Source organism: Haplochromis burtoni, unplaced genomic scaffold (assembly GCF_018398535.1).
Source record: "Haplochromis burtoni strain Fernald_Lab_line unplaced genomic scaffold, NCSU_Asbu1 Contig_197, whole genome shotgun sequence".
NCBI classification, from domain to species: domain Eukaryota; kingdom Metazoa; phylum Chordata; class Actinopteri; order Cichliformes; family Cichlidae; genus Haplochromis; species Haplochromis burtoni.
The window spans coordinates 961,250-987,732 of record NW_024582558.1 but is presented as its reverse complement, the minus strand read 5'-3'; the positions used below and the strand labels follow the sequence as shown (position 1 = coordinate 987,732).

Genomic DNA, 26,483 nt, shown 5'->3' with positions numbered 1-26,483 from the left:
TGGCAACATTAACAAACACCCTGTAAGTCACACATGATATTTTTATAGCAAGTCATTCTGAAAGAGAAACATTAAAATAATGCCCTTGGTACAGTAAATAAGTTGAAATGAAAGCTTGTTTTCCACCAGAACTGTGGTACACACTGAATAAGCCTGCAAATAACCCTCTTATGTGTTTTATGATCAAGCTCAATTTTTGTGGCTTTATGTGACTCGGCTGAATGTGGGAACAATTAATTCATTTCTGGCACGAGCCTCTTCTCAATTTGCCAAATAGGCTTATCGGCATACTGACTGTGGTAAAACAAATATTTTAAAAATCACAGTGATAGCAAAACATATTAAGTCACACCATACAGCCTGAAATAACAAACTATGGGGAGCACTTTTATAAGGTTATTCTATGCTTTTCCATTTCCACCATCTGACATATGGTCCACAGCACTGTTTGACACAAGAAACACATAATTGTTCTGCAAAAGTAGAGGGATTAATTAGTTCACTGCCAGTCCAAAGTATTCCTCTTTTTTCTCAAAATAGAAGTTCAGTCGTGCAGTGGCATATCTGCAAACAGCAGGAGACAGAAAACACATGATTAGATAACAGAAAGAAATCTTATACACTATACAAAAACTAAATGGGCCTTAAAGACTGCACAGCTGTACATTGATCTGTTGGCTGGAAAGTCACATTGCCCAAGGGTGGCATGTGTCAACCTTAGATCAAATGTGCTCAGGCAAGTATGTCAAATAACTGAGACTGTCTTGTCCGTTTCTATATATGACGAGTCAAGCATATATGACTCATGACAAATTTTGTCTTAAGATCACTCTTTACCGTAACTGTACGTTTTACTTAAGTAACTTATGAAGCGGTGTTTCACAAAAAATACATTTAAATCTAGTCTCACCACTTGTAATGGTTTACATGAGAAGAAATATTTACCCATTTGTACAGTGCTTTAATATTACACACAGTACTTTCCAATTACAGACACACCCATGAAACATCAGGGACAATTTGGAATTCATATTGACAAACTGGGAGTGAAAAGACTCGTCGTACTATTGACAATACCTATCATGCCATCATGGCATCATGGAAACCTTGTGTATACCTGTGAGCCACTGGCTTTGACAGAAAAACAGCATCTAAAAGGTGTCTGAGTGGCTACAATTCCACAATTCAATTCAACACCACAGAGTTTTATTTGACCCTACTTGCCTGTAGTAAACATATAATATTTATAATATTATTAACATTCTTTGGTTGAAGCCTCTTTGACATATTGGCAACTTGCAAACTGTTTAATCACTTGAAACATACTTGTAATGTCAAAATATTCATGTCTTTTCAGTCTCAGTCTTTATATGAGAATAATAGAAATTAGTACCTAAAATTATTATTCAAGATGCATTGTATATGTCCAGAGGTGGCAAAACTACAGACATTTTCCACGTAATTATATAAATGTGTAATATAATTATTATATAATTATTACATTTATATAATATATGATATATTAAATATAATATTCTAATGCAGATTATAATAAATACGATTAGATATAATTATAGATTCTTATAAAAAAATTATCTGGTAAAAGCTGAATAACTGATTCAACTTCTTACTAAACTGAAAAAGTACAGTCCATGAAATGTGCTCCAAACATAAAAGTAAAAAGTACATGACAATACAAACAGTATTTACAAGCCTTTGCAAAATATTTTTTCAGCACTGGGTTCAAGTCTGGGCTCTGGCTAGGTAACTCAAGGGCATTTGCCGAGTGGTCCTGAGGTCACACACTTGTTATCATGCCAGTGTGCTTAGGGTCATTGTCCTGTTGGAAGATAAACTTTCACCCCTGCCACAGGTCTAGAGCACTGTGGACCAGGTCATCATCAAAGATGTGTCTGTACATTGCTATATATTTATCTTTCCCTTGACCCTGACAGTGTCCCTGTTAGCATTCAGGACAAAGAGTCCAATATTTGTTTCATGATCTGAGAATCTGTTAGGTACCTTTTAACAAACTGTATGCAGGCTGTCATGTTCCTTTTACTGAGGAGTGGCTTCTGCCTGGCCACTCTGCCATACAGGCCTGATTGGTGGGGCGGTGCTGAAATCATTGTCCTGAATTGGTTTGCACTCTGACATGCACTGTCAGCTTTGAGACCTTACATATACAGGTGTGTGCCTTTCCAAATCATGTCCAAACAACTGAATTTACCACAGGTAAACTCAAATCAAGCTGCAAACAGGATACGTACCTGTTTTGTGTGTCATGGCAAAAGTTGTAAATACATAAGCACATATTATATTTTTGTTTTTACATTTAATTGAATGCAACAATATCAAGTAAACATTTTTCACTTTGTTAATATGGGATATCGTGTGCAGAATTTTGAGTTGAAAAATGAATTTAATCCATTTTGGAACAAGGCTGTAACAAAATGTGACAAATGTGGATCAGGTGAAGCGCTGTGACTGCTGTAATGTGCTGTAAATTCTTATTCTGATGAATATCTCAAACATCTGTTATGCAGAACAGAAAAGAGGAAGTTCTAATTGTGGTTACCTACATTGTAAATGGCAGGTTCTGCCTCTACATTTAAACAGAAAAATGAATATAATCAGGGGTTAAAGTGGGATTCAGCAGGAGTGGGGATCCTGGGATTAGTTGGGCTGAGTGAATCTAGTCAGCATCATCAGACTAAGCTGTCTTTGATATCTGCTACTCCTTATGTAACCTAACATTGACCATGAACATGGCAGCCAACTGCATTAGTCCATCTCTTGAGACCTCTCCACAGCACTGCAAACTAACCTGTTTGGCCTGCCTAGCATGTTCACTGAACCTTTGAATAACAGACAGTAATTCAAACATTTTACAATTTGTGTTGTAAAAAGTTTCACAGTGTGAAAAAACATCACTTGAAATCGTGTACAGCTCAGATATCTATTCACAAAATGAAAGTGGACATTATTTGTAGGCTTTAAATTTCCAGTTTATCAGGTTTCACTGACTTAGCTTTAATATAAATCTGTCTTCTACTCTCTTGTCCTGTCTTTGTCAGTCTTGTCTTTCTCCATCTCCGACTTAACTTCTCACATTCTTTTCTCTCCCAGTGAAATACAGCAGCTGCACGTTTAGCTAGCAGACATGCTCTGTGACAAATTGCATGATATTAGCTCAGCTGAAATTAGCTGACACTTTATGCTGCCTTTATGCTCATTTCTCTTCTATAGTCTAGCTAGAAGCTGTAGTGATCACATCTACATTGAGGATGCTGTTCTGGACCACTGCAGCTCTCTTTTGTCCTGACTACTCCATCATTTGAAAATATATGAGTATAAAGTAGAGGTATTTCTGTTAAATTGTAGGGAGTAAAACCCAAAAGTAGGTAAAATACACATACCTAGAAGTTCTACAGAAGTCCAAAAACAAAGTAGTTGTACTTTGTTGCTTCCCTCCTCTGTATGTATCTGTGGCCATAATGTATCTTTCACTGTTCGCTACAGGCTGCTCTTTCTGTCTGGTTTTATAGGTGGGTACTGTGTTTTTGTTTGTCAATCTTGCGTAACAATAGCATCAAGACTCTCAAATGAAGCAATGAGTCTGAAAGCTGTGCCAAAGCTTCAGCGCATCTCAGAAGTTAACGGCAAGAGAAGTGGTTTTGTGTTTGTTCAAACCATATTATTGAACGCCTCAATAAATCTGATGTCTGAGTACGCTGTTGCCCTTGGCCATTATGCTATACCCTTTGAAATAAAGTGAAGTTTCAAAAGCACAGAAAATGGAGGCACAGAGAGGAGTTTGTCCTTTAATCAGTGCTTTCACTGAACTCCTCAATGCCAAATCAGTTTTCAAGCGCTTGTGTTGTGAGACAAAACGATAATTTAGTCACATGCCTTTTAGTTATTCTTTCCCACCTGCATCTCTGGGTAAAGCTACACTCTAATTTTTGTGTCAAAGCCTGGCTTTTTTTGTCTGCTTTTGTTCATCATTTTCTCCTTTCTTTTAGTTTTTGCTTTGCTGAAGGCTGACCTTTAGATTTACCAGTACATGTTTGATAGAGATAGGTGGTACACTGTGTGTATAACCTTTGCCACTGCAAAAAAATGAAAAAAAGAAAAAAGAAAGAAAAAAGTTCATAATAAAATTTTGGGGAGTAGAAATCATTGGTGGAGGCCAGCAGACAATTTTCACTTCGCTCGCTGTGGTTTGGCGAGCCTCAACAGGCGTTTTCTCTGGACAGACTTAATTTCAAGCAAGTCATGTGCTACAGTTGATAACTGACACTTCTTTCATTTACTCAGACAGCAGAATGAAGCCTCCCTTATCCTTATTGGTCCAGAAAACTAAAGTGTTTGCTCATCATTTTCATTTTCATATTTTCATAATGACCCACTAGAATCAGATTCTGCTGACTGCTACAATAGCATGTATACAGGAGGTGGGGAAGTAGAGCTGTTGTACAGCTATGAACAAGTTGCTTTCCACACAAATATGGATGCTGTATAAATTGTGAATTGACTCAGAACATGACTTTCATATATTATATGATGAAATACAGCTAATTTAGAATTAGCAGTTAACATGCTCCCTGTGGGGTGGCACCACTAAACCCTGCTGCCCAGTGTTTGTTAATGACTAGATTATGTTTTGGATGCCAGCAAAACAAATGCTGGAACATGCTCAAGTTGTAACGCAGGCATGTTCATCACTACTTTTAGCAAAGCTGTTGGAAACCCACGAGACATGTAGGTTCGATAACCTAATGTTTCCCCCATTCGTACTTGATTTTTCATATGACACAAAAAGTTTTCAGTGGGTAACAGCAGGTAACTGCACAGCACTCAGACCTCTTTACTACAGAGCCATGCTGTTGTAATTCTTGAATGTGGTTTGACATTGTCTTGCTGAGATAAGAAAGGTTTTCTTTGGGGGGGGGGGGGGTTCCCATTCATTTCCTATAGCAGTCCTAAACTTGTTTTTTGTAAAAAGGATTAGGAAACAAATCCCATCAATGTCGGCCTTGTTTTTTTCTCTGCTGTGTCCACTGTATGCACTGCTCTTCTTTGAATGCACTCATTCCACTGCATGTGCGTAAATGAAAATTGTGTGAATCTGAAAAATCCGGCGAGTTCAGACATATAGACTGACAGAATACTTAAACACTAATTGCTCACTTATTGAATCGCTTACCACTCCTATACAAAACATTTCTCAATAAAGAATTCCAGGCAGCAGTTTCTTGTTTTTTCCCCAACAAAATCCAGTAAAGAAAAAGCAACTTAATAAAAAATCAGTGTTATTCTTCAGTTTAGTACAGAGTTTGATAGATTCCTACCAAGTAATGTAAAAAGTCAAAATAGCTTCACTATCAGCTAATTTAACACACACACACCTCAACCCCACCCTGTAGTTTCTTCTATTAATGTAATTGCCTATTACACCCTCCCTCCTATAAGAACAGCAAGCTTCACAGACAATCCCATTTATCCCTATTTTTATTAAGGGTGACACCTAAGACTAGCATACTTAATGTTTATCTTCATCAGAAATGAATGGAGGCTTTTTTATATTTAGCAAGAGTAGGGAAAAATGATCTCCTGCCAATGCAGGTATTCCATTTCACAATGTGCTTTTGTGCACAATTCCCTCAATTTTGTAGTCAAGCTATTCCAAACAGTGGGCCTGCTCCTTGTTCATTTCCTTATAATAATGTCTTTGTCAAATAACAGCTCGCCTTGCCAGCACGTCCACAAATCTAGACTGCTGACTTGCAGACACTTTCAACACATGAAAAAAACCATATAAGAAAAGTAAATATGGATGGTAAAAGGAGGGCGGGTTTGCGTTCCCCTTGTGGCTCCCTATTGTCACATCTACATCTGGCTCTGGTTAGAGCACAAGGCCTGGGTGACGCCTGTCACTCGTTGGGAAGTTATTGGTGATTTGGCTCAGGGGGATAGCAGTGGGAGAAATTACACACACACACACAACACAGACAAGTATGCACACCCATGCAACAACTCAAGGTTTAAATAGTTTCTTATTTTTTTCTTCTTGAAGAGCAAAACTCATTTGCATGTATTGTACAAAAATTGCACAATTACTGATGTTGCCTGTTGTATGTATGTCTGCACTAAGCCAAAGGTTACCTATGTCTGAATGTAATAATGTTGTCACTTTAACAGATCGATGAAGCCAGCGATGTTATGTATCTCTTGCCTGAAAGGGAGGCTTAAGTGCATGAATGTGTCTTGCATGACAGAGATGGGCGTGGGGCAGAGGTTAGCTAGATAGTAGCCTCCCGCTTTTAAACATTAGACTTGGTTCTCCATTGTTGTTGTTGCTCTCAGAGCTCGTTTCAGTTTAACCCTCCAGTTAAAGAAAGGTAACCCAACCCTCACCATCCACTTTAGGACAACCTCAGCCGGTAGCTTAAAGGAGTAGACGTTCAGCAGGCACATGTGGCCCAGCCAGGGATGAGAGATGTATATGTAAGGCAGGAATGACGGCACTGGAACAATAGTGCCTCTGTGCCTCAGCACCCCTCTGGATCACATTTCCTCCAAGGTCCAGATTGAAATGAGGTGGGGGCCCTGTCGCTGATCTTGCAAGCGAGTAGAAAAAGCCACACAGAGGGGAGGGTGCCGTGTGTCAATAGTGATTAGGATCATGATCACAACTGTTGTGGGTGTGGGGCATGCAGAAAAAGGAGAAAGGCAGAAAAAAAGTGGGGGTTGAGGGAAACATTTTGCCTTCCTGAACTGTCTGAGTGCTGCTGCCGGTGAGGAATGTCTCCTGGACTTGTTTAAGATAACTAGTCCTCAATGGTGATCACTGTTAAAAATAAAAGACGTTAGTTTTGATCTCCTTTGAAAGTCTTTGTGAAAACCGAGGCTTTCATCTTATGTTGCGGTTTATCAGTGAAGAAAAGCAGAGAATTTCATGTGTAAATATTTTGTCTGTGACATGAAGAGTAGAAGAAGTGTGTTTGTCTCGCCTGTTTTTTATGCCAGATTTTAAATACACAAAGACTTGAAGCATTGGGGGGAGAATGAAATATTTCTATATTCTAGGCTTATGTTTCTAAACCGTTTTTTTTTTTTTTTCGCAGTTTGACTGCCAACAAATTCTTTGTCATTCCTTTCTAATGAAGATCCTGCTTGTCTAAACATTGCACTAATATACCGAGAGCCTAAATTCAATGTCCTATAAATATTTTTCTTTTTCAGAGTATTTCAAGTGATGGATGATGACATTAACAGCTGAAAAAAAACTGCAGTGAAGTAATAATTCTTATTTGCGGTTACATGGGTTCCTTTATTAAACATTTACTGAGAGCGTTTTAATGTGAAGGTGTCACTTAACATAATTAGAACATCAATTTAAATACTAATGAACTCAACATTTTTTTGATGGATGGGACATCTCACCCAGGACATTTTAGGAAACTTGAGCATTGTTTATGCAGAGTGACACTTTGAGTTGTGGGAGTTTTAAATGTCTTTGTCAGACGTTGGACAAACCTTTGGAAGTCAAAGTCAATCGAGGAGAAACGTGATTGCAGGATGGCCCAAAGACCCCAGAGGAAGCTGGATGCCTGGTGGAAGTAAAAAAAATAAAATAAAATTTAAGTTTCAAAAAGCGTAACTCTGGTTCATATTTGTGTCTGAGCTGATTTGGAGCTACTTTTCAGGTGTTTTACAAAACTGTACAATTTAAATTGATTTTGCAGGGAGCTAGTATATAAAAAATAAAGATTGAATATTGAAAAAAAGAAGAACATTACAATATCATTGGAAAATGTAAAAATAACTGAAGGATTGTGCTGTTTAACAAAATACAGTTATATGTTGTACTGCCTACCTGTGGTATTAAAGCTCACACAGTCAGTACAATATTGGACTCTGTCATCAAAGGAATGACAACATGACAGCATTATGTGACCACAATGAGATTCTCAAACGCCCTTTTGAAACAACAAAGTTTCAAAAGCATAATTCTTTGCCTCCTACACAGAGGCCACAGTGAGGTCAAATGTTATGCTTTGCTCAGGAACACTTCAGCAGGGAAAATGTGTGCTCGCTGAGACAATGAACCGAAGGAATCTCTTTGAATGACAGGCTCATTAAGAACACACAGCCAGTCCCAGGAGAAGTGTAAAACTGTGCATTGTGTTTGCAGTGCAGAATCGCAGGTGCTGTATTTTTATGCTCTTGCAACATTCCCCTTTGCCATAGCGCACAACTGTGAAAACACACTTCAGTGACCTCCGGTTGTCATGTTGTAACTGCTCCCAGAACTGCTGCTGCTGCTCCCGCTGCATGCCAGTTGCGCGCTGCTTAGTCAGAATGACAAACCTCTGTATTGAATGGTTCCCTCCTTAATGGTTTTGCTCACTTAGTCTTGCAGACCTCCATACCTCCATAAATTTCTGTTGTTCTCCACCCTTATTGTAAATCTTCATGGTAAGGCCACTAATAGCAAGTCTTAATAAGATCCAGAAGGGCCTCTGTTCTGTGGCCCAGTGATATAATCACATTTTTATTTGATAATCAAATAAAGGGTGGAATGAAATACTTGAAGAGCAATGTGCGGTTTCCCTTGGCTTTTCTCCTTCTCCCTGGCAGATTTTCATCTCTAATCTCTGTCCTTAGTTGGAGATGGAGATTGAGCGTGTTTCCATTATGATTAATAACTGCTCTCCATTAAGAAAGCATTAATCTAACACTAAGCAGAGACTATCGGTGACAGGGAGCCATTGAGAAAAACGGAGATGATAAATGTGTGGGAAGAGTGACATCATCAAGCCACAGGCTACAGCTTCAGCATCATGGGGGATCCCTGCGGAGGAGAGGACGGATTGTAAGGACCCCACTGCGTCTTGGCACAGTTTGCCAAGGATTAAGATGGGAAGGAGGCAGCTCCACGGCGCAGAGCTCTGGCAACTGGCCAGGCCTCCTCGATGCCACACAGTGCAGGATGGCTTCCCTCAATTCCTACAGTGTCACTTTTTGTCTATATTATAAACTACGGAGCATGGTATTATATTAACATACTTTTATTTCACAAATGTACCAAGTGATACTAAGGAGATACAAACCGATAAACTTGTACTTAATTGATTTCATTAAAAGCAGATGTAATCAATTTATTTAATGGTGATGCAGGTATTTGTAAATATTTTTAAGCAGAAACATATCAGTATTCTGCCCCGTATGCTTCACACACAGCTTTGACACACAGCTTGTCAAAGCGAGTTGAGCTGGAAACTTGGCTTGTTAAGCGTCAGTGATCAATTTCTCCTACTACCTTCAAGAGTCCGCCTCGGTTTGTTGCAGAAAATCTGATTTCAATCAACGTGATATTATCACTTCTATCACTCAGTTTCAGGCTATATTCTACCCCTTATACACACACACACGCACACACACACGCACACACACACGCATTTCCCTTTCGGTTTTTTTGGCTGAAGCACAAGTTATTTTAAAAAGTAATATGCCTTCTCATCAATTCTGTGCTATTTCAAGAGACATTTACACCACCCCAAAATTGGTTGGACAATTCTGCATATTGTGTTGAGCTATGAAAGCACTTTTAGACAGATAGTCCAGCACCACTTGAGACACCAAAGAATGAAAATTGTGGTCATAAGAAAAATAATTTTGGCTGCTGTGTTTCATTTTTCCCTGCGGTAGTTTCTAATCAACTCAGATGGAGTCCATCAAAGTTTGAACAGTGGTGGGTCAGCTGTGGATGGTTTGGTTTTCTTTGGGTTGGGGGGGCGAGTTGGAAAAGTAAATTGTTAAAATATGATGGTGAGATGTTGCCACCCCGCCATTCCACAGCTCTGCACACATATGGATGTTGTTGAAATGCATACGCTAATCTCATAATATTGAGATATTCGAGTCCCTCCAAGAGCAAAACCTAAGAAAAGGAAATAACTGTTGAGAGATTTGTCACTTTCCAAAGTCTTTCCAAAGAGCTGAGGCACTACATAATGATATATTTCAACAAAGTCAGTGGGAGCAGACACTTACAAGAGAGAATTTGCAGACTTGAATGTAGAGCTGCGTAACTTCTGCCTCCATGACTGTGACCTCACGTCCAGTGCTGTGCTTGTAACTCTCCAGATAGGCCGTCAGCCAGTCCCTCTGCAGCTCCCAGCTCGGGTAGAGGTCGTAGTTAACATCATTCACACCTGAAATGCGACAAATATACGTGCACATTAGTGGAACTAACGTCGGTGCTAAAATCCAACACAATGCCTAAAATAACTGTTTGTTTTGAAGACGTGCCAGTGAACTATATCTACTTTGAGTGGAGCAACAGCTCTTTGGTCAACACTTGTCAGACCCACTCAGGCAGTGAGAAACGTTTGCTCCAAATGGACAAGTTATAAGAAAGCAGCATGGAAACTGGGTGACAACATGCTGACAACAATATGTTGAAATTTAGTGGATAACATGTTATCCACTAAATTTCAGAGAAAGTATTGTGCTTTTTCCTGCACTGCATTTATTTGACAAGTCTACTTTAAATTAAAAAAATAAAATTTTGTGAAATATAAAAATATAAAATGTAATAAAATGTTGTGAAGTGTAAATAAGCACCCTGGCAATTAGACACATCTGTTGACTTCTACATACATCAGCAATAGTATAACATCTGGGTTATATTGTACAGATAATAGCGAAGCGCTTTATTTAAGCTAGACTGGTTTTTCATGTTGCCCGTATAAAAGCTTCCCTACATCAACAATTGTGTTCAAATGTCTGCAAGACAGTTGTATCATTCAAGACCATGCCATCGGCTAATTTTCAAATTTTGTTTGAGGTATAATCAGGATAAAAAAAAGAACACAATAAAAAGTTGTAATATTTGTTTCTTTGAATAAAAGGTGCAGTATCTTTCATTCCAGCATGTGATTCGTGTGGAGTATGTTTGCCCCTTCCTGTCAGCCCCTTCTTGCATAAGACTATCAGACATAACTGCAGCTGCTGTCATTGGGAATTGTGGATAATTTGCAAGTTACAACTTGAAAGCTGAATAATCTAAAATGACTGCATTGATGATTGTTCGGACAGTCCTTGCTGTGCTTTGCTCTAACACAGCTGGTCCATCAAAGCCACTTTAATCACTGTGCAGAACACATACTGAATGCAGCAATTTTTCTGAGGAGTGTCACAAGAAGGAGATCGTTTCACGGCACATTATATCATAACATGATGTAGTCAGAGAAAACACAACGTTGAAAATATCACATCCTGTGTTTACAATATTTACTGCAGTCATATATTCCACATTAAGGAATCTTATATGTCCTGGCTGTGAAAAAGATTTGGAGGTAAATTGATGCTATTTTGAAAGACCCACCGGCAAATTCGTTGAAGTGATTGCCGATATCGAAGGCCTGGTAGTTATAATCGGCGTACTCGTAGTCAATGAATTTCACCATTCCTGATGGATGTAGGGGGAAAAAAAGCAACAGCAGTTACTAAGACAACATGATAAACACATTTCAGCTATAGATGTACAACTGATAAGCCTTCGTGTTTTTATGGAAAGTACAGGAACCTTGTGAGAGTCAAAGGAACAGGGAGTCTCTTTTGCTGAACATTACCCCGGGCGATATTTTTTTTAAATGTTTAAAAAATTTATAACAGAATAACTTCAAATAAGGTAAGATATTAAATAAGGGACAATGCATTTTCAGTAATGTGAATATTGCCACACATTCATCTATTTTAGCATTAGCTTCAGAAGCACTGCCACTCTTCAGCTAGAATTAAGGTAGTTTAGCATTAGGCCTTCTTTTGTTTGTTACTGCTTTCAGGTTGATGAATTTCTAAAAACCAAAGAATTTTCCTCACCCTCTTTTTCGTTGTAGATGATGTTCTTTGTCAGGAGGTCGTTGTGGCAGAGGACAGTTGGCGAGTCAATCTCAGAGAGGTGTCTCTTCAGTGACTCCATTTCCTGTGACAAAGTCTTAAAGCTGGGCACCTTTTGTAGATCTGCAGAACTGCAAGAGGTAAAACGTTGAAAATATTTATTTTTTATGATGGAAAAGGGCTCTTTTTCCCCCCGTGAATGAGTGATGTCTTTAACTCGCAGCTGCACCTGGCAGGTAGGTAAAGAAGCATAGTAAGTTGAACAGCCGAAGTCATAAATGCTGTGTGATGTTTTACACCAAAGACTGTAAAAAAGAACTTTGGCATTTAGTTTTAATCACTGAAGCTGAAAATACATTGATTTCCAGAAGTACAACCCTCCTAATTTATCTGAAGTCTAATTGGGTAAAAATGCTCACGATCTGACAATAACACACTTTTATTCAACTCACTTTAGCACATGTCCTTGTACACTCTGCCACTGGGATAGTCTAGCATGGGAGGAGTTTTTCTTCTTAAAAAATGCAATCGAGTGAAAATCAGAAAAAAGATATGCTTAGCTATTATATGAGATGTTTTAAGTGCTTTTTCTGCCTTTATAAAGTGCTACTGTTATTCATTTTTTGTTAGAGCTAAGTCAATGGTTCTCTAGAGTTTTAGGTTTACTCATTTTCTTGATAAGCAAACGAGCCCCAGTTAAACACTGGGAGGAGACGCAAAATTAACTTGGGGTTGCATCAAGAAGGGCATCCGGTTTATAAAAATAAATATGCCTTATCAAACATGAAGAAAGCATGCATCGAGCTAGGTTAAGTAGTGATTCTAAATTGACCATAGGTGTGAATATGAGTGCGAATGGTTGCCTGTTTCTATGTGTTAGCACTGCAACAGACTGGCGTCCAGGGTGCAACCTTGCATCTCACCCCACGATGGCTCTTGCAGGCCTGACTTAAATAGCGGAAGAAAATGGATAGATGGAAGTTGTCTATGGGATTGTTTTTTCCCAATGAAAATCTGAACTAAACTTGTATAAGAGTCTTCCGTACACTTGGTAAGAGGAGCAAGAGAGTTTGAGACAAGAAAGTAGAACTTGTTTGTAAACTGACACGGTTCAGCAAGCCTCGCTGAGAGGTCACATGCCTTGTTTTCACTCTCTTGATTATTCAATCTATCAAAGACGGCACTAATGTCCTTGGACGTCAGTGCAAAATGCACCTGGAAGAAATGCTGTGCAAGCATCCGTCTCCTAATTAATTTTTGTGTTTCCTTTCCAGTCCCCACGACTGCCACGGCAAGAGGGTACTTTAAACAGTGTAATTTAAACACTACCTATTTATTCGAAAAGGGAACAAACAGATGCTCCGGTATTATACACACTTGGAGACATAATTTAGTGAGGCCTGCAAGGAACACACAATAAAAGCAGAGGAGGATGAGCCTTGTTTATAGTGTTTAGAGCCGTGGCACAGAGGCTCTGCTGTCTGCATGTCCTCCACTACACAACAAGTCACTTTGTATGTTATCTTCTCTGCTCTGTTCAGTCAGTCTTGCTTCCCTCTGAGATAAATACATGGATTGAATAAAAAGAGGTAAGCAGGAAGTTGGTATTTTAAAATACCAACTTCCTGCTGACAAGATCTTTGATAAAATAACTAAGATTTATTTTACTTTATTTTCAAGCATCAGTGCACAAATGATTTACATTTTAACACCAAACTGCCTTTTTAAAAAAAAATATAGGCCCAGAATAGAGCGCTCGATTCACCGCTACTTGCCGGTGACAGCTTTATTTAAAATCGACCCCCTCTGACATGCATAATTTATCTATCTCCTCTCTAATATGAAATAAAACATGCAGTTGAATGGTGAATCACCCTGATTCCTTTTCAACCAACCCATTCCTTTAACCTAACAACTCGACGTTCACATAGGAACCCACGATTACTTGGAATCAAAAGCTAAATGAAAGACTTACATTGACTTTAAATGGAAACCTGTCGTCTTGCCATCAGATCTTTTCCTCTCTCTTTTCTGTCCTTTTCATGAAAAACAGTGCGTCAAGTACATTCGCCTCCTGCTCCCTGTCAAGTCTCTGTAAGGTAATTAGTGGAATTTCCTCCTCTGGCGCTTCATTATCAATGTGCCTTATTTACATATGATTTCAAACACCAGCCGAGCACTGCAGATTTTTTTTTCTTTTTCGTCTTTTTTCTCCACCACTCGTTCTCTTTTTTGCAGTTTTATGCAATTTGTAAGAGTGCAAACGGGAGACATAGCAGGGGGGCTTTGGAAGAAAAAGAGGTTGCACTCTTGCTTTCCATTGCCTTTCTTTCTTTTCTCTCCCAGCTCTGACTTCTACTGTGCTCCCTCTCTCTGAACCTTGCAGCTGCTGCAGCCTCTTTTGCGCTCCCCCTTCCCTCGTCTCTTTCGCTTCTCCTTCTGTCGATCTGTCTCTCTCCCCCCCTCTCTCTCCCTCTGCACAGCGGGTGGCTTGAGAGCTGAAGACCTCCTCTGCAGGTGCAGCCTCTTCCTGCTCTCTCTCTTTCTCTGCCTTTCTTTTGCCATTTCCTCTGAATATCACATTCATATCAGCACTCATACAGTCTCAAGTACAAAAGTTTCTCTGATGCTTGTTTAAAACCTGTTTTTTTGGTCTTTTCTTTTTCTGTCTCTGTGCCATGTTTTGCACGCAGTTTTCACACTCAAGAGACCAGTTAACGTGCAAACACACACACACACACACACACAAAGAGAGAGAGAGAGAGAGAGAGAGAGAGAGAGAGAGAAAGACATTAGGTAAGATTAAAATAACCCAATTTCTAACTTCTAGTGTTGACACCTCAGAGTCATTTGTAGTGTTTTTTTCCATTATTTTCTCATAGCTTTCCCACATTGTTATGATACATTTCCTAAACACTGATCATTTCCAGGTTATTTTAAATTGCTCTGTATCTACTTGAGCGCGAGCTGCACAGGGCTGTCAAGTCTCAAAAATGTTTCACAATATAGCACCATCTATTGGGCCTTGAAATGTGGTGCAGTCTCCTATTGTATATTGCAGAGTGATCCACATTCAGACATGCATTCACTGCTTTTAGTGGGTAAAATGGAAGCGCTCACAATGTTCTCAGTGTTCTCTTTAAAACTGAAGTTTAGCAGGATATGCATGCAACTTTAGCAAAAGTGAACTTGTTTTGCTGTGTGGAGCTGCGGGACTTAAATAGTAGGTTATTACTCCTCTGTGGCCTTAATTTTCAGTAGCACCCATCCATGCATAATTTGGTGTCTTGTGTTAACACATTTTTGTTATCTGTGCAGTGTGTTATAAAATAAATAAATACATTTCAGCTTGTCCGAGGTAGTTTATCACAATTTAGATTGTCATATTAGCTAGCTAGCTAGCTAGCTAGCAAAAAAAAAACCCAGACCCCCAAATAAAGTTTTTTAACTACGGAGATTTTCTCTTATATTTCTACGAGACCTTTGTTTTTGTGAATCCTAGATGTTAAAAGTACCTCTTATCATAAAAGGCCCTCTGCTTCCAAGCCTCTACTTTATGGATGACTCATTCAGTTCCTACCTGCCTTGCACGCTAAAAGAAAAGTGACTAGAAACCTTGGGGCCTTCCAGCTTCTGTTTGCATGGACTTCCGACCCCTTTGCTGCAAACACAAATAAGGTTCAGCGTTTGACCGATAAGGGAGAGCCAAGAGCCTGTTTCTCTGTAGTGTCTTTCCCTGTAACCCCGCTTACCTCTCACCCCTTCACCCATGAGAGCTCTCAGTGTCAATGAGGCCACTCCCCCGCCTCATCTCTCTGACCAATGACAGCTCACAGTGATGGCTTCCATACATGTAAGGAGGGGTAAATGCCTGTTGCCCGTTAAGCCAAGGAAGATTTGGATGGACAAGAGCATTTTAGGCTGGTTTGAGCAATGTGAGAAAATGATAAGACATCAGTGAAAGAGCTGCTGCCTAAAAGATAAAACAGTTGAAAATGAAGCTGGTTTCTATCAAAGAGGACAGCACAATTAAACATCGGGGTGCCCTCCTGTCTCAAAGTCATCAGGTATTTTGTTTTCTAAACATTGTATTTTCAGTATAGTAGATAATTGACAGCCTCTCTCTCTCTCTCTCTCTCTCTCACACACACACACACACACACACACACACACACACACACTAGTCTGAAACCTTCCTGACAGGATGACTGACTAATCACTAAGCCCCACCCCCATAGTTACTGTTGTTACAGCTGTCAAGCTCTCAGCCCTTGTACTTTATACAGTTTATTATTATGATTACAGCAGTAGATTAATCACCGTAAGATATTGTTGTAATAGTGGATGTCACATAAGCAACTAATTAAACTAACCAAGTCATCTCTGATTTACACCTCTCTTGATTTTTTACAAGAAATATAGAATTGCATATCAACGGTCCATTTAGTGCTGGACACATCATGCCATGCTGCATTTCTTAGCCTAACTAATAACTGTTAATGACATTTTGGTGACCTCGAGTAGTTGTGTGCATCTGTTCCTGTTCAGAGGTGCTGCTGGCACTGAAAATGACTGCTGCTGTTACAGTACGTGTTTTACGTGTTTACCTTTGATGTGTTGTGCAGCTGCTGCATGATAGGTAGTATTAATGTGTAGCTCCCCATGTCAGTGAGTGAGAGAGTGTCCCATAATAATGTGCCGGTTAATCGATTATTACTAGGATATATTAATAATGTCCATACGGGAATGATACCTGCTGTCACCTGATGCCAAAGGACTGCTTGAGCTTATCTGTGAGATCTGATCTAGCAACACACCAATACTTTGAATGACCCCACCAGGTGATCAACAGCCAAGCAGTTCTCCAAGCATATTTCTTTGGCAAAACAAAAAGTGTAGTTCGTGTTTTTTCTAGCAAAGCTACCGCCCATATGTTATTGCATAGTGTAAATCTTCCTGTCTTTGTCCAGTGCAGCTGCTTAATGGGTCAATCACAAGTGGATGTATTGTAAATATTATGCATTATATATTGTATTGTGCTCTGTGGCTATCATGACTTGTACCTGCCTATGTACCACTGCCCAGCTGGACTGCTGCTGACACTGCTCTGCACTAGTTTGAGGAAATGAGACATTTTTGTCCACAGCACAGGTTTGACTGGCCGACCGGATTTTGGCTGGATCGAATGGATTTTCCCCATCTCTGCGGCGATCAATCTGCAGAGAGAAAACATTTTCTCAGATGAGCCTGGCTGACGCTGTTATTGCACAAACAATCATTATCAGAGCAGAAACACAACTCCCTCTACATTTAGTGCTCTTATCTTGTTCTTCTTTTCAAAAAATGGACCTTGTTGTGGTTATGACCTTTTGACCATTTGAGCGCTCATTCTCAAGGCATCTTAATGGTGACATAAAGTTTTCTGGGTATCCCCCACACAGGGTATCAGGCAGAGCAAGTTGATTGATGTCTATTGTGGCCCTGGATGTGAAACCTTGGCTGGGTATGTTGAGTTCTACTGTCCCGAGTTGTGAATAATGATGACAGGTTGTTATCATGGGAATGATGAATGTAATGGGGGCATGGACAAACATCATTGCTCAACATGAAACATGACTCAAATTGCTAATAAGAAACTCCCACATTGGCACAAATTAAATGAACTGTTTGGTTTGCATGTACACACCTGAACTCTGAAAATGATGATGATGTACAATGATGACTTCAAATGAATTTCAATTAAAAATAAAAAAGAAATTGAGTTACAAGTTTTCTGAAATTTATGATATGATGTGCAAATGATGTCCTATCAATAAATATTCACTTTCTCAGAAAGAAAAGTTGCATAAAATAATGTAAAAAAAAAAAATGTGCATACTACATTTAATTTAGGAGATTTTGGATATCTCTATTTATCACTCTACAAGTCCTGCCCAGAAATGTGTTTTTGTTTTCTTTTTGTTTTTTGTGCTAAATGTTGTCTTGATGCATGTTTAATCATCCAGGTAAGTAAATCAAAAAAAAGTTGATTCTGTTCATCTGGACATAGCATTCACTGATAATAGACTCCACTTGTGCTTAATGTTATACAAATCAGGCTCCAGATTATTAATGTATTCACATACATTAAAATAGCAAAGAAATTCTCACAATTATATAAATTTAATTAGATGATGTTTATCTATATGTGTGTGTGGTTGTGAAATGTGAACGCTGTTATTGCAGAGACCTGTAGATAGACGGCTGCCGAAGCAGTTTATCATCCAGCACAGTTCCTCTTACAAACTCGTAGCAGATGCCATTCTGGAAGCTGCAGTAAATTTCAGGACCACATCTGTGTGCGTGGAGGATCTGAAACATCTCCACCTCATGGTCCCTGTTCACGTAGAGCTCTGTCATTTTGCCATATAGTCGCACCAAGACACAACCAGGCTCCAGGAGAGAGCCCACGTAGCAGCCAATAAGCTGGTTAGTGATGCCTTCTGTAAATGTCTGGAATGAAAGGAAATCCAAAGGGCCATGAGCATGAAAAATGCAGTTTTGGACAGATAGTATACAGCAAATGAAACATTTTGCTATACCATATTTTAGCATTCTGTATTGTCAAAAGAGCCCATAAAACTCAGGATGCTGGTTATCATAATTATACCCGCACAAAAAATCCTACTGTAAAAAAAAAGATAATAACATTTCACTACCATCTGTCAATAAAGCAGGCAGTCATATAATTATTCTGTAACTATAACTTTAATTGGTTACTTTCCTTAAAACATTTATAACAATCTTGGAAAATCATACTATTCTACATTAATTACAGCAGGCAGGTAAATAGCAGGCAACTCACAGACCCCAGTTTGGTTTCAGGATTCTGGATTACATTTTCAGTACCATATCGATTTACAGGCCACTAATTTACCACTGTTATAGCTCATTTAAAAATTTCACTAACCTTCCATTAAATGCACATTATTGGAGAAAAAGGAAAAATAAAACCACAGAAACAGAGCAAATTCACATCAGTACACTCAAAAAGAAACTAGAGAAAATACCTGTGTAATACAAAATTTAGAATGCATGTAGACATCCCCTGCGACGTTAGCGTGTTGCCACATGAATACTTGCATTTTCAAATAGGTTACTTAAGTAACAGCTTTTTGTTAAAATAATTTTATCATAGAATACAAGTTTAGACAACCAACAGGTAGCAGCTAGATGAGACATATAAGTCAAAGAATAATTTTGCAGAAGTCTTTTATGGGTCATTTTTCAGATGCTTATTTGAAATATAATTCATGCTGGGTTCTGAATTAATCTGTATCATGAGTATCTACTGTAAAAGGACGCTGTGTCAAAGTTTTCAGTTTCTGTTTAGTTTTTTGTTTCAGCTTGCTCTTATCTTTGAGTAGAAGAGTATCTTAGAAAATATCATAAAGATTCATAAAATCTTGCTGATCAACTACAGGTTTATTGGTTGGTCTTTGCTATTTTGTCTATACAGTGAACATGGCACATGTACTGTATATTGTTTGAAGCACGTGTAATTTAACAGAAATTTGAGAAATGTATATATTTACTGTATTACAGATATTGTCATGGTCCTGGGTTTTTTTTTTAATTCATGTGAGTTTTTTAAATGTTTGAGTTAAGTCCTTTGTTTTCCCAAGAGTTTTGATTGTTATCTGACAGGTTGAGTTTTGAATTATTATTATTATTATTATTATTGTTATTATTATTATTATTATTATTATATACTGAGTCTTAATGAGACTTTGATTTCTATTCTACATGATACCAGAAATGGCCAGCACTGTGGTATGGTGATTATCCCTATTGCCTCACAGCAATAAGGTCCTGAGTTCATCTGGCCAGATGGTGGATTTGAACTCAGTACCTTGAGATCTGGAGTTTGGAAATCCTCCCCGAGTTTGTCTGGGTTCATTCAAGCTTCCTCCCACAGTCCAAAGACTTGAAGTTAGTGGGGTTAGGTGAAATGGTGATTCTAAAGTGTGTTTGGATTTTCCCAGTACAAAGTTTCTGTGTTGTGTTCTGATTTGTGATTTTGCTTTACTTTACTTTCTGTCTTTACTTTGAAGGTTTGATTTCTTTTGTGTCCTAGGTTAGTTTTGCTTCCTGTTTCCCCCCTGATTTTATTGACAAGCTTCACTTGTGTGTGATTGATTGCACCTGTGTCTTGTTACCAATCCTGTTCCCCATTTCCTAATCCTAATGTGTATAACTAATCATTTCTTCCCCTCAGTCTTTGTTGTAGCATCAGCTATGGTTTTAATTTAGATATGAGCCTTGTGTCTGTTCTTCATATGCTGCCTGTCTGTTTTTATGTTTTTGCATTATTGTGTATTGTGTATTTTCCAGTTTCTGTTTATAGCATATATTAAAGTTCAAGATTTGGGTGATCGCCTTTATACATCCTGAAAAATACACCCATATTAATGTGGAATACTGGTTACCATTTTATCCAATGTAAAAAATATCATATCCATATCATATGCATTTGATATGGGAAGATTTGGCACTCCTTTTAATGTACTTTATGGGAAAAACAAATATGAAATCATTTTGAAATTAAACTGGTATGCATACATCTTTGTTGTGTAGAGTCAATGCAACAACAGGTAGATGAATACATAGTTACAGACACAGCTGTAGAAAGTATGGTGACATTGAAAATCCCACTTCTGGAATAGATTCTATTCCTCAGTATGTGTACACAACAACACCACAGAGACCACTGTCTGCAACGACTTTTTCTGACATTTGTTGTCATTCTGTGGTTTCTCAGTCTCTCAATTTCTGTTAAAGTCCCCAAGGCACTTTCTGAGCATCAGATGGGACCTGCACACACATTTTTTCATCTAAATGGAAAATGAACAAACATGCCCACCTTGACATCTGACCCAGTATTTATATGGATGCAGGGCTGGTTTCATTAAATTCTTTCTGCCTCTGTATCTTACATTTTCTTTTTGTGCTGAATTTTCACAATTTATTAATTGTCATTTGAAATCCCCCAAAATGTATTAAAAACACACAAGATAAATATGCATGCTTTGATCTGCACTTCTTTTTGACATGAAATTTGCGTTTGCTTTAACATGTTTGTTTGTTGGAACATTTGTAGAATTTTAAAGGGATGCCTTTAAAATTCTACAAATGTTCTCTTGTTCCATCTTTGAAACAGATTTTAATCACACTGTCTACAAAAAATCTTATGTAAATCATTCAATGTGTATTTATCAGCCTTTATCTTGTTCTGTTAGTTTGTTATAAAATAGAAATAATGAAATCACAGAATCACGGAATCATCAATAAAACCCAAAACAATGACAGTCATTTGAAAGGAATGCTATGTAAACTGGGTTAAAGCTCAGTGTAACAGCAGAAGTTGTCTATCCATTCCTTGCTGAACACAATACACCATTAAAGGAGCCGCTGCAGTGCGAGAGCTGAAGAGAAACATCTACTCTTGTGTACATTACTGGACCTGGTGAGGATTGAGAGGTCATCCATCCAATGTTGGGTCACCTAACAAACATAAACCCTATTTCTCTGAAATATTGGACCTTGTGTTTGCACATGGGACCAGAATGGGATTATCCTGTTGTGAATAGACCCTCTGACAGCCCTACAAAAAGAAATTTCCTAACAGTCTACTTTTGTTGTCTAGTTACCTTGGGTTTTTTTTTTCCATTTTGATGTGTGAAATGTGTCTTTCTACAGTTTACAGTACAGTGGAATATGGAGCCCAACCAAAACACGACAAAACTTTATCACTATGTGTGAATTTAATTTTGATACTGCATTTATACTGCAGTCTTTATTTTTTTTTCATTCATCCATCCATTTTCTTAACCTGTTCAGTTTTGGGCCATGGGGTTTCAGAAGTCGATCTCAGCTGTTGTAGGGTGAAGGACAGGGTACATGCCATTTCATCAAACAGTTAAGACAAAGAGACAGACACTGATATTAACACCGGTGGCCAATTTAGAATCTCCAATTAACCCAACATGTATGTCTTTGGGCTGTGTATTTTCTAATCCTGTCCGATCAGGTCACTCCCGAATGGGATGAAAATCTTTGGATCTTCAATTCTACCACCTCCACCTCTGCCTCCTGTCTTTCTGTCATACATCAGAGAAGGCCTCACTACTGTCTTGTAAATCTACCTTTTCACTCTTGCTGCTATCCTTCTTTCACAAAAAAACCCTGACACTTGTCTCCACCCACCCCCTCTTGCCTTTACTCTCTTCTCTACCTCACTGTCTGTTGCTTTGGGGGGGATTGACCCCAAATATTTAAACTCATCTACCTTCAATATCCGTGCTCTTTGCAGCTTCACCTTCCCACTTGACTCCATCTTATTCACACACATGTATTCTGTCTTGCGTCTACTCACTTTCATACCAGCACTGCTCCAGGTTCTCTTCCACTTGCTCCCTATTCTTATAAGATGTGTCAAGTTTTGCCATATACAGGCAATAAATTTAGATATAAATCATAGTTTATGCATTCACTTTAACACGTGAATACAGGTTAAACAGTCATGTGAAATTCAAAAGCTTTCCCAGGGCTATTAAACTACTATAAAAACTGATATGTTTTCATTTTGCTGGTCTGGTGTATTTAGAAGTACAGTGGAACCCCGACTTACGAATACCCCGTTTCACGAAAAATTCAAGTTACGAAGGCACTGAACGGCAATATTTTTGCCCGTGTTACGGCAAAATGCCAGAGTAACGGAATCCGCTGGCTCTGATTGGCTGAACCTACAATGCCCACAATGCCTTTTGAATCATGTGACAACCCCTTGGCTTCCGTACTTGGGCTTCGCTGTTCCACTTGAATGACGTATTGTTGTTCTAGTTACCAATTAGCCTATAGCCTATCGTTCAGCATCGCCTCAGTCAAAACGCACGATGGGTGCTTCGACTTACGAAAATTTTCGACTTACGAAAGACCCTCGGGAATGAATTAATTTCGTAAGTCGGGGTTCCACTGTATGTTAATGCAATGCCACAATCTTCCCAAGAGTGGATTTCCCAGTCAATTCATCCCAAGGTCAGACCATGCAACGCCCTGAAACTTTACAAAAAACAAAAGCTACATCTCAGATGCTGTAAGCCCCAGTCAGCATGTTACATTTGAAAGTTCATGAGAGTAAGATTAGAAATACAAATGAAAATGTGTGAATTTCATGCTTTCTTACAAATAATAGTCAGTCTTTGGTAATCCATACATTTAGAGATCCAAGCATTCACTTGCCTTCATTTGAATGTCTTGTGCCTTCCAGTTGGGACGAAGTCTGCTCAAAAGAGCCAGGATTCCTCTAGAAGGTTGGTGTTCATCAATATAGATGTCCACATGGAGAAGCTGTTTTCCAGCACCAACAAGTCCACTGTCCATTTTCGCCAATGCAAACTGATTATACTTTGAAAACCGATAAAGATTAAAGTAGTAAATATGAGTTTGTGTCTAGACTTGGGCCAGTTTTAGACAGTGTTAGAGAGTGTTAGCAGAGTCAAAGTTAAATCTAAACCATCAAAAAGAAAAAGAAAAAAAGGATGAAAAAGCAAAAGAAAGTAAAAAGAAAAAGAAATTGATGTCCACGCAAATTTCTTGATGATTATGATGTAAAACTATCGAGTCAAGAGCAGTCACTGGTATTTGCCAGTCACTGAAGCTGTCTACTTACGTGTCCAGTTATTCAGCACTTTATCAGGGTCCAATGTTCCTGTGGGCATCTTCATCCCTTCTGCTGTAGTTTACATATTAACCACAGGTAGCTCCTGCTCTGCAGTATGCATTTGTTAAACACACGTCAATAAACCAAAGGCACGTTTTTAAATATCAAATTTAGATTGATCAAATAATGCTTGAATAAGATTTACTGTAAGAAAACTTTTAAAACATTTTTTATATGTGACGTTTCTGTCCAAATTAAGCCCAGCATATGCCAAATTTAGCTCTGCTTGCAGCCAGTTTAAGCACAACTTTTGATAACCAACCTGTTTTAACATTAAAATTGAACACACAGTAAACATGGTTGCAAAATGTCCCCTGGCCTTATGCACAATTATTTTATTGAGCTCCATACAAGCTAAGAAATAGCCAAATGCCCAAGAATAGGCAAATAATATTGCATTTGATTGTCTAAATACTTTGCAGATGTAGTACTTTTAGTTCATGTGCACCAGCAAAGACTTTAAAAGGGTTGGCTCTATTGTCTGACTGAGGTAATCATGTAATCTAGACAAGCTATGTTAAATTTCATACAATTAGTCCATTCAAACGTGACCTCTCATGCTAGCTCAATGCCATGGAACATTTCAGTATGATCACTCTGTAAACACAAAATGAATTTAATAAACATTGGAGCAGCGTGTTTTCAGTCTGTTAAATTATTTAGATGTTGGGCCAATGTTTACCATTTAGCATCATTACAGTAATCGCCTAGAAGTCACAAATGTGGCGATCATCTTGAACCGAATACTTTGGAGCTTTTAGACACAAATGAAATTCGCTTGCCATCAAAGCGCATCTCATCATCAAAGATGTTATGTATTGAAAGAGAGATGAGTGACTTGATTAAAAATGTAAGGCTCAGGCTGTAGAACGGAGTAGTAGAGCCGGTGTTTCTTTTACTGGCTGTACCTCTCAAACGCAGTACAAATATGCTTTTTTTTTTAACGTCACAAAAAAGGTGACGTGAGTAATAACCCATACAGATACAATTATGACATTTTGTAGAAAAGTTTCTTTGACTATGTGTCTAGCTTCATTATCTTGCTGTTCCTCGCCATTAAGCTTTGAAAACTAATTATTTATGAAAGATTCAAAAAAAAGAATCGGGGAGTTGAAATCTTTTGACATCTTGGCATCATAAACAGTTTCATTTAAGTGATTAAAGCAATAGAACCACAGACTACTTTTTAAAATCTGGAAATAAGCAGAAGGTGAACAGTAAAACCGACTGTCACTAAAACTGTGAAAAAAAAACATAACCAATAATTTGTCAGCCTTTTGACTTTTATTTACATTAGATTCATTTTGTGAAAACAAACAAAAAAGGTACACAAAAAACTCCCTGTTAGCAGCATTTAGAATTAACAACAATACAAAAACAAGGATTACAAAGAGCTGATCATGCAAATGAAAGGGACAGCTTTTCTTGCTGATCAGATTATTCATAACTGCTAATTTCAGAATATTATGTAGTTATATATGAAAAATAATGAGTGCTTTAAGTTAAATGATAAGAATGATATGCTAAATTGCTAATACTAAGAAGGTGTATGCTTGCTATATTTCCCATCTTGGCTAGGCTAACATGGCTACATTTGCTAATTAACTTTACATACAAAGTACAGCTGAGGAAAGCATGAATGCTGCGAATATTAGCTCAATCCATGCCGTTATTGTGGGGGATTCTTCTCAGACACAATCACTACTATCTTCATTTTGGATTTGAAAAAATGGAATATAACTGAATAACAATGGTATGCTGGCCTCAGCTTCTATTCAAGTTCCTATCTTAGATGTTTCATCTTCCTTAATAAATTTAAGGAAGATGAAACATCTTCCTTATCACATCACCCCCATTCTCTGCGGCCTGCTGGAGCGGGAGGGCTAGTAGGAGGAGTTGGCCGTCCGGCTGCGGTCTGGGGTGTGGGGCCTCCCTGCTGCTGCGGAGTCGGGGTGGTCTGCCTCTCCCCACCGCAGGGAAAAGGGTAACACCACCTGGGTCTGGGTGCAATTCCCCCCTCCAGGGGCAAGGGTACCTAGACCCGGTTTGTAGAGTACGCTTGGGGAGTGTGATTGTGTGTACAGCGTCTCTTTATGTCTGTCTCCACGTTGGTTGAGTGTGGAGTGAGTGCATATGAGAGCATGAGGGTGGGAATGGATGTTTGTGTCTGTGTGTGCCTGTATGTCTGTGTCTATATGTCAGGTTGGGTATCAGACGCCACCTCTCTGGGGACACCTCAGGCCCTCCAAGGTTTGGAGGCCTATCTCCACCCACCACCACTTCCCCTGCCGGTGGCGGACTCCCTCAGGTGTCGGTGTGCTGGTGGTTCTTTGTGTCTGGGGGTGGGCGTCCGGGTACACACCGGCTCACTCCTTGGCGGCCGCTTGTCGGGGCCTGGGGCCTGGGGCTCGCTCGGGCCCCCTTTGGAGGTGGGGTGCCCCCGGCCTCTCGGCCTGGGGCTCGGTCACTCAGGCACAGCTGGGGGCCGGCGGAGCTCACGGGCGCGTCACTGCAACTCCCCCTGGCTTCTGCTCCGCGGCTGCTGGGCGAGCCCTCATCTGGGACTCTCCTCAGCTCTTACTGGAACAGTGGCGCGGCTGCCCCTCTGTTGGTCTTCCATGGTCTCTTGTGTTCTGGGGGCCTCTGGATGTCTGGAGTTTTGATCTCCTCCATACCCGCTTCACACCCTGGAGGACGGGGCTGTGGCCCCCCCACACTCCCTAGCAGATCATTACATGGAGAAACCTTTGGAATGCAAGCATGCTGATCCACACAGGTATGCACACAGGTGTACACATGGGTATTCACA

The 26,483-nt window shown here is 39.2% G+C and overlaps 1 protein-coding gene across 4 annotated transcripts; it reads right to left on the bottom strand.

The window, feature by feature from the left end:
* Positions 1-23: 23 nt before the first annotated feature.
* LOC102295082 (ethanolamine kinase 1) lies at positions 24-23,684 on the bottom strand. Of its 4 annotated transcripts, none has more exons than XM_005935562.3 (8): positions 23,194-23,617; positions 18,143-18,405; positions 16,977-17,129; positions 11,896-12,044; positions 11,399-11,482; positions 10,063-10,223; positions 7,543-7,616; positions 24-564 (listed from the first exon to the last, which is right to left on the bottom strand). In XM_005935562.3, the coding sequence occupies exons 1-8, from the start codon at positions 23,332-23,334 to the stop codon at positions 495-497; spliced, it is 1,095 nt and encodes a 364-aa protein (XP_005935624.1). In that variant the 5' UTR covers positions 23,335-23,617; the 3' UTR covers positions 24-494. The 4 variants fall into 4 exon arrangements, with proteins under 4 accessions (XP_005935624.1, XP_005935623.1, XP_014193392.1 ...); XM_014337906.2 differs by lacking the exons at positions 24-564; positions 7,543-7,616 and adding exons at positions 7,623-9,949; positions 23,624-23,684 and having other exon boundaries at positions 23,194-23,358; XM_005935561.3 differs by lacking the exon at positions 24-564 and having other exon boundaries at positions 7,085-7,616.
* Between the last annotated feature and the right edge of the window lie 2,799 nt (positions 23,685-26,483).

What these genes read in the sequence shown, in the direction of transcription:
- LOC102295082 (XM_014337906.2), bottom strand. Translation starts at nt 23,334, where the DNA reads ATGGACAGTGGACTTGTTGGTGCTGGAAAACAGCTTCTCCATGTGGAC. An exon ending in CACAAGACATTCAAATGAAG is followed by an intron (nt 18,406 to 23,193) that starts GCAAGTGAATGC and finishes CTTTCATTCCAG; the next exon opens with ACATTTACAGAAGGCATCAC. An exon ending in CGGCAGCCGTCTATCTACAG is followed by an intron (nt 17,130 to 18,142) that starts GTCTCTGCAATA and finishes TTCTCTCTGCAG; the next exon opens with ATTGATCGCCGCAGAGATGG.